General features: G+C 50.2%; 1 protein-coding gene across 1 annotated transcript in view; it reads right to left on the bottom strand.

The window, feature by feature from the left end:
* Positions 1-10,474, bottom strand: part of LOC131216301 (autophagy-related protein 13 homolog) — a 30,039-nt gene extending 19,565 nt beyond the window's left edge. Inside the window, exon 1 of the mRNA XM_058210757.1 lies at positions 10,153-10,474. Within this exon, the coding sequence (XP_058066740.1) occupies positions 10,153-10,293 (141 nt within the window). The 5' untranslated portion in view covers positions 10,294-10,474. The remainder of the gene's footprint in view (positions 1-10,152) is intronic.
* Between the last annotated feature and the right edge of the window lie 1,867 nt (positions 10,475-12,341).

Below are 12,341 nucleotides of genomic sequence, written 5' to 3'. Positions count from 1 at the left end.
CACCTATGCTGGTAGTCACTGCTAATTACTAAGTTACATTACGACTTACAACAACAACTTGAAGAGATCCTTAGAAATTGATGTCCACCGGTCCGGTGACTGCACTTGGAATATTTTGTGGCTTGCACGATCTTGGCTATTGAAATACCTTCCCCGATTGGATTAAATTTTCACGTAACTTTCATGACGTTATTGAAGCAAACATAAATATAACGGTATTTTTTGTAATGCCCTATTCAATTCACCGGCTGGCAACACATGGTTTAGTCATAACAAAAAAATGAGAAGAAAACTCAATCGGTAAAGGGTCTTTATAACGCAGCTCGATAGTGCCGCAGGCATGTGGAATTGTGCCCATAACCATTGTGGTCATTCGTCCATTACAACAAACCATCAAAAAGCAGCTGCACAGCGCAGACTAGCCATCAACATTATGTTTCCATTATCATTTTCTTATACCGTCCATATCCCCACAGCAGCAGCAGAAGCAGAGAACCAAAAATAATCTATCTTCATTGCACTCGAGAGACCTCGACGTCGCGTGGCGCATCCGGTCCGACACACACCACCCCCAATTTAAACACAGCATTATGTTGCATTTTCACGCTCCGCCACGAGAGCATCACAATAAAGAGCCGAAGGTTTACGCAATGGAACCGTAAACAAATGGGCCCTCCGTTCCGCCGCAGCAGTGATGGTTTCTGAGGGTTGGTCGCCCCAGAACGACAATCCAATCGCCTGACCTCGATACGCACGCCGTACCAGACGCATTAACATGTGACGTTTTCATACACTTAACAGATGCAGAATCATGCAGAGTCAGCTCAGTGGCTTCTCCAGTTACCATGGATCGAACTACCGCCCGCTTCGGTACTTAGGGCCGTGTCTTGGCTCGAATCGCACGCACCAAATCCCTTGGTTTATTGGTCCAGCCTCCACAACCAGTGGGCTGTTCCTCTGGAGAAAGGTTCGCGAGGCGCTTGACAATATGATATACGATACTTTCACGTGCCGGGCAGCATAGGGCACCCACTTTTCCGGATCGCGTCGTCGTCGGTCTCTTGCTCTCGAGTCTGCAATTTATGCGTAGCAATAAGCAGACGTCTGTTCTCCTCGCTCAAGTGGCAACATCCGGTCACACACAGGAACCCTCGGCCCAAAGGGTAATTTCTTCATCTATCATTCTACGAAGTCAAAGTACAAATGTCAGACAACCTTGGGTCCGGGGGACGCAACGATAAACAACGATTTACTTCTATTGGCTGTACTACGGCCTGCGAAAGCGAATATTCCGCGACTAGCCTTTGGACCCCAACAGTATCCGCAAACAGAGATCTGTGGGTAAATATTGATAATTGCACACACATGGGTGTTTATCTTTTGCCGTCCTTGTCCGCGTTTAATTCGCGAAACAATCTGCCCAAAAACGACCTGCACTCGCAGCGCGGGTTGAGCAAATGTTAAGACAATTGTAGCTCAAAAAACTGCACCCCGGACCGGACCGAACGGTGGGGTGGCATTTGGCACAAACCAAATAAGGGTGTGTGCGGGCGCGGACTGTACGCCAAATTCCGTTTATGGTCACGGGAGTCACGGAGCGGAGTTCCTTTCGCTTCGCATGAGTAAAGCGGATGTTTTACAGCAAATAAATGGATCCCCCAAAAAGGTAGCACAGAACAGGACAGCAGTGGGCCGATGGAGAGCCGTCGAAAATGACAATTGAAAGTCGAAAAAAACCGGTGTCCTGGAAGATTGGCCATCACTGATCGTTTGTGTGTGTGGGAGAGGTCCACGTTGAGCAATGGCGGATGACTCATCGCCTTTTTCCGGGAACATGTCCAAATACGCTACGCTACGGTCAAACGTACTCCACGTTGGATCTCGCCCTCTCTCTCTCTTGCGCTATGTTTCTCTCTCGATTCCTGTTCGCCAGGACACGTGTACACGTCTGGTTGAGCGGCTAAAAATAAAGAGAGAGAGTGAGCGAGCAAAGGACGCGCCTCTACATCGCTGTCTCTTTCTAGCTTTTCCAGAACGTTACATTTTGATACGACGCCGAGTCGCCATCGACAGGATCAAATTATGTTTCATGTTTCAAGTTAACGTGGGGCTCACCTTTCACGAGCAGGAAGCTGTTGAGGAGTCGATATTCCTGTTACGGGGACACGGAACGTCACAAAATAAGCTGTCTTGGATTGTTCCACACTTTCGAAAGTCACACGCAGTAATATGTCCCGCCGGAATTAGACAGCGCCAAGTAGGCGTCGACCGTACCAGTTTCTACGTAGCGCCGCTACCAATCCTACACACGTCACAATTGTCCAGTAATTTGGGCGGCAGCCCGAAAATTAGAGGCCCTCGCTGCGGCGGGACAGACGCACTGCACACCCAGGTTGTGGGCAGACCGCAATTTTCTCACTATCAATTTCTTTTCCGATTTTCAGCGATAATGATCGAGACCAGAGATTCCAAAACGGGAACAGTGGAAATTCACAACGCCGATAGGCGCACGAAACAACAGGCACACACACTAAACTCTTGCTCTGCTCCGGTAGAACTGCGAGATGGCGAAGGCACCTTTTTTCGAGACCAACGCTACAACGCCGGCCATGGAAAGCACTTTTCCCGATATGCTCTCGCACACAAGAAATGTCGGAGAGGAAATCGCACGCACACACGTGCAACGGGCGAGAACGAGAGGGAGAGAAAGCGGTTGCTTGCAAGAGACGGTGTGCATTTTTTACGCACTCCTCTAGCATCTCTTTCTTCCGCGGGAAACGCGGCTCACGCACACCAGTGAAGAGCGTGGTTTCGCTGCATCGCCCACTGTGTGTGCGATGGTTATGTTGATCCGTCCGTGAAGAGAGGAGCGAGAGGGGCGACGGCAGCATACGAAGAGCGCAGCATAAGGCCATCGAATGTGCATCGGAGCGTGCTACGCTCGGCATCCCGTCTCGTTTTCGTGCCCAGTCTACTGCGACTTGGAAGAGCTGGATGTGTGTATTGGTGGAAGCAACACCGTCGTCAACGGCGCCGCCAACCGTGCGACAAGCGGCGCTGCAGCAGCAGCATAAACTCCCGCGCCGCCATTAAGAGGCCACCATCAAAACCAAGGCCAAAAGGTCTACGAGTAGCACATTAAAAATGAATCCGTCCGTCGCCATGTCCGGCCCTGTTTACGATCCAGTGAAGGCTTTACACACGCCCGTTCGCTAAAAAAACCAACGAAACGGATTTCATTTCGCGAATATTATCGCCATCTGGTCCGGCGGTCGGTCTGCGCAAAAAATTGCCCACAGCTGCGGCCACAAAAAAGGGAAAGAGTCCCTCCGGGGGGCGGTTGGACGTATCGAGAGCGACCCACGCTGCTAATCGCCCTTCCAGGAGGGCCTCCTCATTTTCGCAACGGCCCACCCCACCAACCAGCATGGAACACGCATAATTGCATTTCTATCCGGCTTGGGCCCTGACTGGGTCTTGCGGCCGAGTGCACGGAAAGTGGACATGATTTATTTTCTTCATCGACCGCCGACAGAGCATCGCGCGCGGAGCGTAGGTTTCGCGTGCAGAGGCGTAAAAAGCCAGGCAACCAAACGGAGCGTGAGTCTAATATGTTGCCGGCCAGTCCCGCGGATCGAATCCCGCGAACTGCGTAGGCGCGGGACATCCAGTTTCCCACCTCTGACTGTCTCGTTGAGCGCTCTTTAAAGGGTACTGCGATTACAGCTGCTTATCCTGCCGGGAGAGGCATTCGGAACGAGGCATACTTGGTAATGTTTTTCTATTCGTCAGCTTGATTCGGCTATCAATTCAGAAGAACTACGGGCCGATCGGTGGAAGGCCGCTGCAAACGCGTAATGGTAACATTACTTACATCTTACTGTACATGCTGTTTAGGCTAGGCTACCCATCGGCCTGCATCGGTTGTATGTAACTAACTCCGTCAATGAGCGGCCCATCCGGACACACAACACAACATCACGCTCCGTCAGCATGATTCGCCGCCGCTGATCCATTATCGCTCCCCGGCTGGTACTAAAAAAGCAAAACTCCAAAACTCAAGCCCAGCTGTGGGTCCGTCGTCCAGGCAAGGCAGCTGTCCCCGAGCAAACCGTGACCCATTCGTTGACCATAGCGCCATAGCGACTGTGCGCGACACGTTGCACACCGCGGTCGGCGAGGGCTCTCTATGCTTCGAGAAGACGGTCGAAGACGGTAAAATCGTAAACAAAATAAAGTTGTTTACAACGAGAAGCCGGCTTCTGACTGGCTTCCTCGGGTGTCCTTGGAGTGTGATCAAGGAAACGGGAAAGATCGAAAACAAAACCCCCGTTCCGTCCTGAAGCAAGTGCGCCTATTTCGGGAGAATGGAATATTCCTATGCCCCGATGTGTCGACGTGACGCTACGCATAGATCCGTTATGTTGGAAGTTTTTTCTGTGCCCTTCTGTTTCACTCTCGTTCTTCCTAGGGGGTCTCTTTCCTTCCTGGTGTTTAGCAGCCACGCATAGTGCCCACGTGTCGCTGGTCACGACACCCACGAACGGGCCAGACCAGACACATCGAAACGACGAAATTCCTTGGTGTGGCAGATCTGGCCCGGTCACAGACTGCGCATGCCTACACCTCCGGCGGTTGTGTCCGGCTAGAGGGACTCGCCACCGGTGCGTCGTTCACGAGAAATTGTTGCCATTATGGCGTTGTCTGCCAATGTCTGCGTCGTCTGGAGTGTATCCGGTAGCAAGATTCGTTCTCTCTCTCCTGTCTGTCGGACAACGTGGCAGAACTCTCAGCTATTCTCTCCAGAACCGGAGCAACCGAAAAGACCACGTGTCGGTCAATGACATCAGGCATGGGCCGATGGGACGTCCGATTGCGCCGGAACACGATGAGCTGGGACGCGACGAGGATTACGTCTCCGGTGCGTAGCCGGATCCGTTCTGCATGATGACCTTGGCGCCGTCTGCCCAACGACCTTCGACTGTGTAGACTACCACGCAGAATTCCGATTCTCGGATGAGTCATAAACAGGTTACGAGCAGCCGGAACCAGCCATTATGTCACAAGCCGGCCGCCTCTTCGTCGAGTCGAAATTTGTTTGGCTAAAAATAAAATCACTACCGCCAGGATGTGGCAATAACTGACCGTGCCGAAATTGTTATCAAAACATACACAGAAAGGTCTCCGCCGAAAAAAAAAACTCTAGTCTTCATGGGGGGTGGTGCCTTCCGAGTTCGCGATAAGATTGCTGTTTACGCGTCTGAGAAGCAACCGAAAAAAAGGGTCACCCCTACCGAAAGGCCACTATCGGAACGCCGCCCGAAGTCTACGTGCCGTTTGGCGTGTACGTGTCACGCACGGACGCAATCCGTTGGAGCTCACGCATACAGCATAGTGCCGTGTATCTAGCGGGGCATTTCAACGGCTGCTGGCAGATACAGTGTTGCGTTCCCTTTCGCGCGCACGGAGACCGTCGATCGCTCCCCTCATTCCGGGGCTATGCTTCTGCAATTGGAAACGAGGTATTTGGTTCATGGATTTATCCTATGCTGCGTGGACAGAAGAGTGCAACGGTGACGTCGATAGACTGAAAAGCCCTGAAGGGCCATTCAAGATGCCGCGTCGAGTAGCTCATCAAAACAAACCCACCGGGGTCCATTCAGTCGCCAGGCACGATCAACCGAGCCCAGCGTTCAACCGGGAAGGGGACGGGCCGTTGGAATTTCCGGCGAGGAGCGCGAGGCCGATTGTTGAATGAATGATGCTGGAATGTGGCGCGTGATGGAGCCTTGCTGGGGCCACAGCGCCGGATCGATCGGCAGCATCATTTGAAGGTTTTCATTTGTGAGTCAGTCGGTTTCTCATTCCAAGTAGAGATTATGCATTGGCCGCTTTTGCAACACGGAGTCGGCATACTTTTCCTGCCGTCCACTGCGGTAGTGTTTGGCGCGGCTGCGGTGTAGCTTTCACGATTTGCTGGCGAGTCCGAGCACCGCAGCGAGTTGTGGTGAATTAAATACGTTTCCGATTGAACAACAAACCGCTCGCATGGCGTATGGGTGCGGGCCCGCCTTCCGATGGGAAATCGTTATCAATCAACTTAACCAGTTCGAGAGAGCCTTCTCGCCATGGCGGCACGACGGCCTCGGAACGTGTCTCTAGCAAAGTGGAAAGCGAAAGCGTCGAGTTACAGTGAGAAAGCATGAACAGAACTGTACAAGATAGCATTTTTCTTACCCCCGATTCAAGCCAGCTGAATGGCAGTCATTAGTTGGATCCGCAAGCGACAGTCTTGTGGTACTAAAGAATATGCGGCTGCCCATTTATGGCTCGATGCAGAGGCAGAACTGCCTCTATCCGTGGGTCTATTCTTTGTCTCCATGTCCGCGCTGCCCGCGGATTAGCGGATTAATCTCCAAGTTGCAAAGTATGTAGCTTTTTTCTCAGATTGCTTCACAAGAGCCGAGACAGGAAATCGTGGGTTGCATAGCGTAGAGTGCTCCGTCACAGCCAGCTGGCCACGCGGTTGGGAAGGTCAGTTTCAACCTGCCAACACGGCGATGGCGACGGTGACGGTGGAGAGACGATGTTGCAACACACCAACACGGACCGAACTGTGGCGCCCCCAATCACCCAGAACGGATGGTGGTCAGTGGCGTGAGGCACGATGTAACTCGGTCGTCCCCATCGAGGGCACAAGTTGGGAACAAATTGCGACAAATTGCATCTGCAATCTTGCATTTCCTTCCGAACGATGGAATGCCGGGAAAGAAATGAGGCACGAAAAGAAGCGCAAGATGGGCGTTGGCGGTCATGTGAAGACAATTACAATTCTCTGAACCATAGAAAGACATAGAGAGGTAGGGAGGGTTTGTGAAGAGCATCATTTCGCGAACTGCATAAGAGAAGGTCAAGGACCAAATACTAAATTGATTAAATAGGCGAGTACTAATTAAAAATGCCGCTAATCGATTGAGCTTCTTCAGGTTACTGAAACAAATTTCTACTATTACTACTGTAAAATATGTTAGGAACTTCACTTAGCGAAATCTTGAACAGTTGAATGGCGTGTTAAAAGCGATTGCAAATAGATGCAGGAAAATTGCAAAATAGCGTTCACGCATACACGTGCACTTGGTCAACATCCTGTCGAATTGCCAACTGCATCCCATCGACGTCAATGCGCCGGTGCCATCATCTTTCTTGACCATTTGCACAAGACAAACAGAATCATTTACACCCAAGGCACGGTTAGTTTGCGTAAATAATAATAAAATTCCCATAAATTCCCTCTCTTCTGACGGCGGCAATTTATGCTCGGGGCGTGCCACGGTGCTGTACCAAAAAGGGCGACAAAGCTCAACTCAAAGATAGTGTGGTATCAACAAATTGTGGCGATAGCGATTGTGGCAACTCATGCTCACTCAAACCAACACGCCACGCACAGTGAAGTGCAAATCATTGCATCTGATGTATGTGGTTACTGGAACACCGATAGCATAACGCGCGAGAGATGATATGTTTGGAGCGAATAATGTTCACACCACTGTGCCGCCGCGACTGATTTCTATTTCACGCAGAAATTTCCATGTCATCAAATCAATCATCAAACGAGCGGGCAGATGATGGCTTGAGATATTGCGCCACAACAATGTGGGACGGTTGGCCGGGAAACTCATCAAAATGTGCTTTCATAACATTTGTCGGCTGGACTGGACAAGTTTATGGCCAGCTCAGCAAACATTGAACCGATTCTGCAAATACGGCCATCTCCCGCTCCGGGTGACGACAATGCGGGCGATGACGTCCACTCGTTAGCGTCCCACGGTTTACGACCGACAGCCGGGGTCTCAGCAAATGCAGCCGAGAATAGTTCTTGCCGATGGCGAATGTGAATAAAATGTGCTGTGCAATCCTGACGGCAAGCACCGCCGTCGTGAGAGAGCTGCGATGCAGACGACAATGACCGCAGAATTCCTCTTAATGCAATTTCATCACCGAACCGACAGGGGAACGTTACTCAATGGGCAAAAGTGGACCTAAAAATTTAAGAAATGTTAAGAAAATTTAAGCAATTCATATATTGGAATACAAAACATATCATAGTTGATGTGAAGGAAACATTGAAATAGTACATGTACATGTATAAAGTGATTGATAAGATATCGTACAATGTGTAATTGTTTCAAGAGGCACCGGGAACACAGTATCTGTTACCAATGGGGTGAGCAAACGACATTAAGTATAAACTTCTAATCTTATCATGCACTTTGCGGGGGCTTGTTGAGTTTAATCCCCCTTTACGTACTATATTCCTTTTCTCTGAGCAGCCTTCGCCAGGGGAACCACCACCGAGTTCACTGAATTGCCAGTTTAACGGTGCTGTTACTCCTCGCAAGTGCACCGTATATCCTGGGTTTAGATGTGCAAACGAACCGGTGGACTGATGATTATTATTCCGCATAAGTGTCCGTTCGAGAAGTTTAAACCGCCTTTCGGCGGTTCTTGACTAGCCGTGAAAACGTCATTTAAAAGCACCGGTTGCAACCGGAACGAACCGGTTAGCGTGTTGCTGGCGCCGGTCGTTCCTCAGAACTAGCGAGTAAAGTAAATAGAAACAGTCATGCATCTTGCAAACTTGTTGCACTCTACAAACGGGCACCGTACGGGTGCCGGTCCCGGGTCGGCGATAGGCGATAGGGAAGTGGTTTGCTCTTCCTGCAAAACCCCGTTCCGGTGCACTCAAACACTGCTCTCCTCTTTCCGAGCCGACGATCGATGCCTCCAATGCAAATCGAAGTGCCGTTGCGCAACCCGGGGGGAAGTTTAGCTAATGGTACAACACGGAACAACTGCACGGTTTCGCCTCGTTCTTTCCATCACGAACCGGTTCGAAGGGGTTGTGAGTCGTTACTTAGAAGATGGCTAATCAGCTCTCAGCTGGATGTGAAATTCGTGAGATCCCTCTTAACACCAAAGGCGGTCGCTTTTCCTCGCTATCGGCAAAATGGTCTCAATCATTCCTTAGAAGAAAAATCATAAAACAACAGTTTGAGAAGCTAACGAGCAGTAAGTTCTCGTCACTATTCAAATACAATTTTATACAGTTGGAGTTAAGATATTTCTACAGGTACCTCAAGACGATTAAACCGATTAGGTTTTGAAACGACCGAACCTGGCCAGCGAGCTTAAACGTGTTCAGAGCTTACGAGCGTTTCCGCGTTGCATTAAAAATTAGAATCTGGGGTGATGTCCACCCGATGTCGGTGACATCGAAGACAGTTCAACTTTCTAGTTTGCCCCCGTCGATCGACGAAGCGCGCCCGGTTTGTTTATTCATCGCTTGCACCGCAATGCAAAGAATATTATTCAGCTAATTATCACTTGGCATGGTTGTCCGCGTGGTCACCGCCTAGAAGCGACCAGCGGTCAGCGAACCATCCATCGGTCGGTGGCAAAAGTTCATCCATTAACCTACATCCAGCCCTACGCATCGATCGAGGTAACGATGCGGGTTTCCGGGAATGAAGGTGCTCGAGAATTGGCAACCTGGCGGTATCCAGCCCTAAACACGGTTCCATTAGCTAAAAACATGGAAAGGCTTCTGAAGGTATCCCATTTGCAGCCTAGCGACAAGGTTGCATCCACGGTCCGGAGCCACTTCGTACGCTCCGTTGATTTATGATCAACGATGATGCAACGCGCGGCGGCAGATCGAATCGTGACCGATAACCGGTACGGCGATCGGGACTTCAATCGTTAATAATTGCTCCACTCTCAGCTCGGCCATCGTGATGGATTGCTCTCTCGGCGTACCATCCAATCTATGCCGCGCTTCCTGCTAATCCTAGATGGGCCCAATCTTGACAGCTCGTCCAGGCGTCTTTGTGATAGATGTTGCCCGCCCTTCACGGCCCCAGTTGGCTTCCTGGTTTTGCATAAGAAACCCCGGGAGAATGTAAAAGCCCGACCGCATAGCAATAGGAGCACAACGCTAATCGCTTATCACCCCGTCGTGGCCCACTTTTGGTGCCCTCTTCTTCGAAAGGGGAATGTTCACCGCACTCCGGGTTCGCTTCCACCTCACCGTCCAACGAGCGGGTAATAGAACAAAGAGACAAAATTGAAAAGAAGAACGCTGGCCATACTTACCCAATCGGTGGCCGTGTTGCTTTCGGTGGCAATTTTCTCACCGAGGCGCGACTGTACGATAATCTGCGCCGATTTCATCGCCAGCTGGCGGATGAACTTTTCCAGATTGTTCCGATCCTGTAGACTCACTTGGCTCGCCATAGCTGTTTCGTGTTGCGTTCTCTTCTATGGAAGCCGTTTCCGTCCTTCGCTAATCGACCGCACACACGCACGCACAGCACCCGACACCGCGTCCCAGCTGATAACGGGGACCAGCTTCTCCTTTCTCCGGGAACGATCCGAGCAGAGCGGATGCAAGTACGATCGACACAAAACAAATGCTTTCACCACTGGACACAACGCGCAGCAGATAGATGGAAAATGGCGATCGCCATTGTTAAATGCACCGACACGAAACAGCACGCTGTGATGTAGACTGAATTTCACCCGAAAAGCGGCGTCTGATGAGCGAAACACTGAGACAAGAAGGTAAAATTCACCGTTTTCCCAGCGCAAGATTGAGCCATTACACAAGAATTAGCGTGAAAACACGTACGGGCGGAATGTTGACGTTTCGGGCAGCGAAAAGGGGCAAACGTCAAACGAGCTGTCACTGAGAGGCACTTTAAGGGTTTAAACGTTAAAGAATCACCGTTGAGACACGGAAATTACATGGAAATGAAAGAACCTTTCACATTCCAGTGCATAAATGCATGAGTTTGTGAATATATTTCTATGATACTAAATAATTGTTCATTAACAAATTATTGTTCGATGCTCACCAATTCAAGTTGCTACTTGTCTCCGCTAGGTGACTCTGTCTAGACACCATTCCAGACACGAACCACTCGGTCAGGCGGTTTGAGCAAAAATGAGCAACATTCAACAGACATTTTTGAAGTTTCAATTTCGTTGATAAATGTCCCTTTTTCGTTTGATTTTTGGGCACTGTTAAGACCTGGGCGCCAAAGAGCTTCAAAAGGAAACTTCTGTCTAATTGCTGTTGAAAAGAACTCACGTCGACTGTTAAGGATTCTGCTAAAACAGTAGCATTTATGTTCGGGTTCTTATTCAGATCTCTGTTGGATTTGGATGGATCGTCCTTGGCCAGATCGCGCTTGATCTCGATCTGTCTGTCAGTCTTTTCGCACACATTCGATCAGATTACTCAGGAAAACATCGACGAAACATCGAATACCCCTTTCCCGTACCACTAACCCTTCAATCTTCCCACCGTAGAAACATCATCAAACAACCTCATCTTCCGGCCAGCAAGATCGATGGGCCTATCGCTTCGAACACCACGCCGTAAATCTTTTTTTCTGCGCCGGAACACTATTCCGGCTCGGTCCCGGCGCCCGGCGTGGCGTGGACAATTTTTTGGCAAACGAACACGATTCAGCTTTCGTAAATATGCTAATCGTCCGCGGGTCGCGTAGCACGCACGCGGCGCAGCAGCTGGTTTGCGGTTCTGGTGGCCTGGTGGTTAACGCGATTGTTTTGCGGGGCACGGAAAATTTACTGCCTCAACCCAAAAGGCGGTGGCGGCGGCGGCCGACCAGGACTTAATAAAATTCGTCCAATATTTTACGCCACAGCTAAACAAACGTAACGCACAAAATATTGCCCATGAATCATGCCACCCTCGGTCCCCATGTATGCCGCGTGGGAGTCGCCGCTACAGGTTCTTGTGCTTTTTTCTTTGTTGGCTTCACGCATCGCAGTCGTTACCAAGCGTCCTTTTGTCGCGAATCATAATTTTCACAAATTAGCAAACCACCCACCGAGGGGCCAACCGTGGCCACCGGCGAAGAAAGGTGCGAAGTGAAGGTGCGGCGATCGTTCGCGGTGCACCGTGGGAAATGCACTCCCCTTTCATGTTTTCTTTCATTTTACGGCTACATCTGATGCACCTCAAGAACTTGTTCGATCTATGTTGATATGTCACATCTAGCTATTATCTTTCCAGCTGGATCGGAGCAGAATCATGTAAAGGTTCTCCAAAATCCACGCCGGTAAAGATTCTGATTCTTCTCCATCCAGAATGCGCGGTAAGACGATACTGCGTCGAGAAAGCGGCATAAAGAAAGATATCACCGGTGATTCCCATAAAATATGGCGTTAGACCGAGGTGTGACATAATTTTCGGGCCAACTAATAAAATTTCACTTTGATCGCGCCCTGACGCGCCGCGCTAAGGCTGGCAACAG

Source organism: Anopheles bellator, chromosome 1 (genome assembly GCF_943735745.2).
Source record: "Anopheles bellator chromosome 1, idAnoBellAS_SP24_06.2, whole genome shotgun sequence".
Classification (NCBI taxonomy): Eukaryota; Metazoa; Arthropoda; class Insecta; order Diptera; family Culicidae; genus Anopheles; species Anopheles bellator.
Note: the sequence above shows the minus strand (reverse complement) of the source record. Positions and strands in the feature narration are given on the sequence as shown.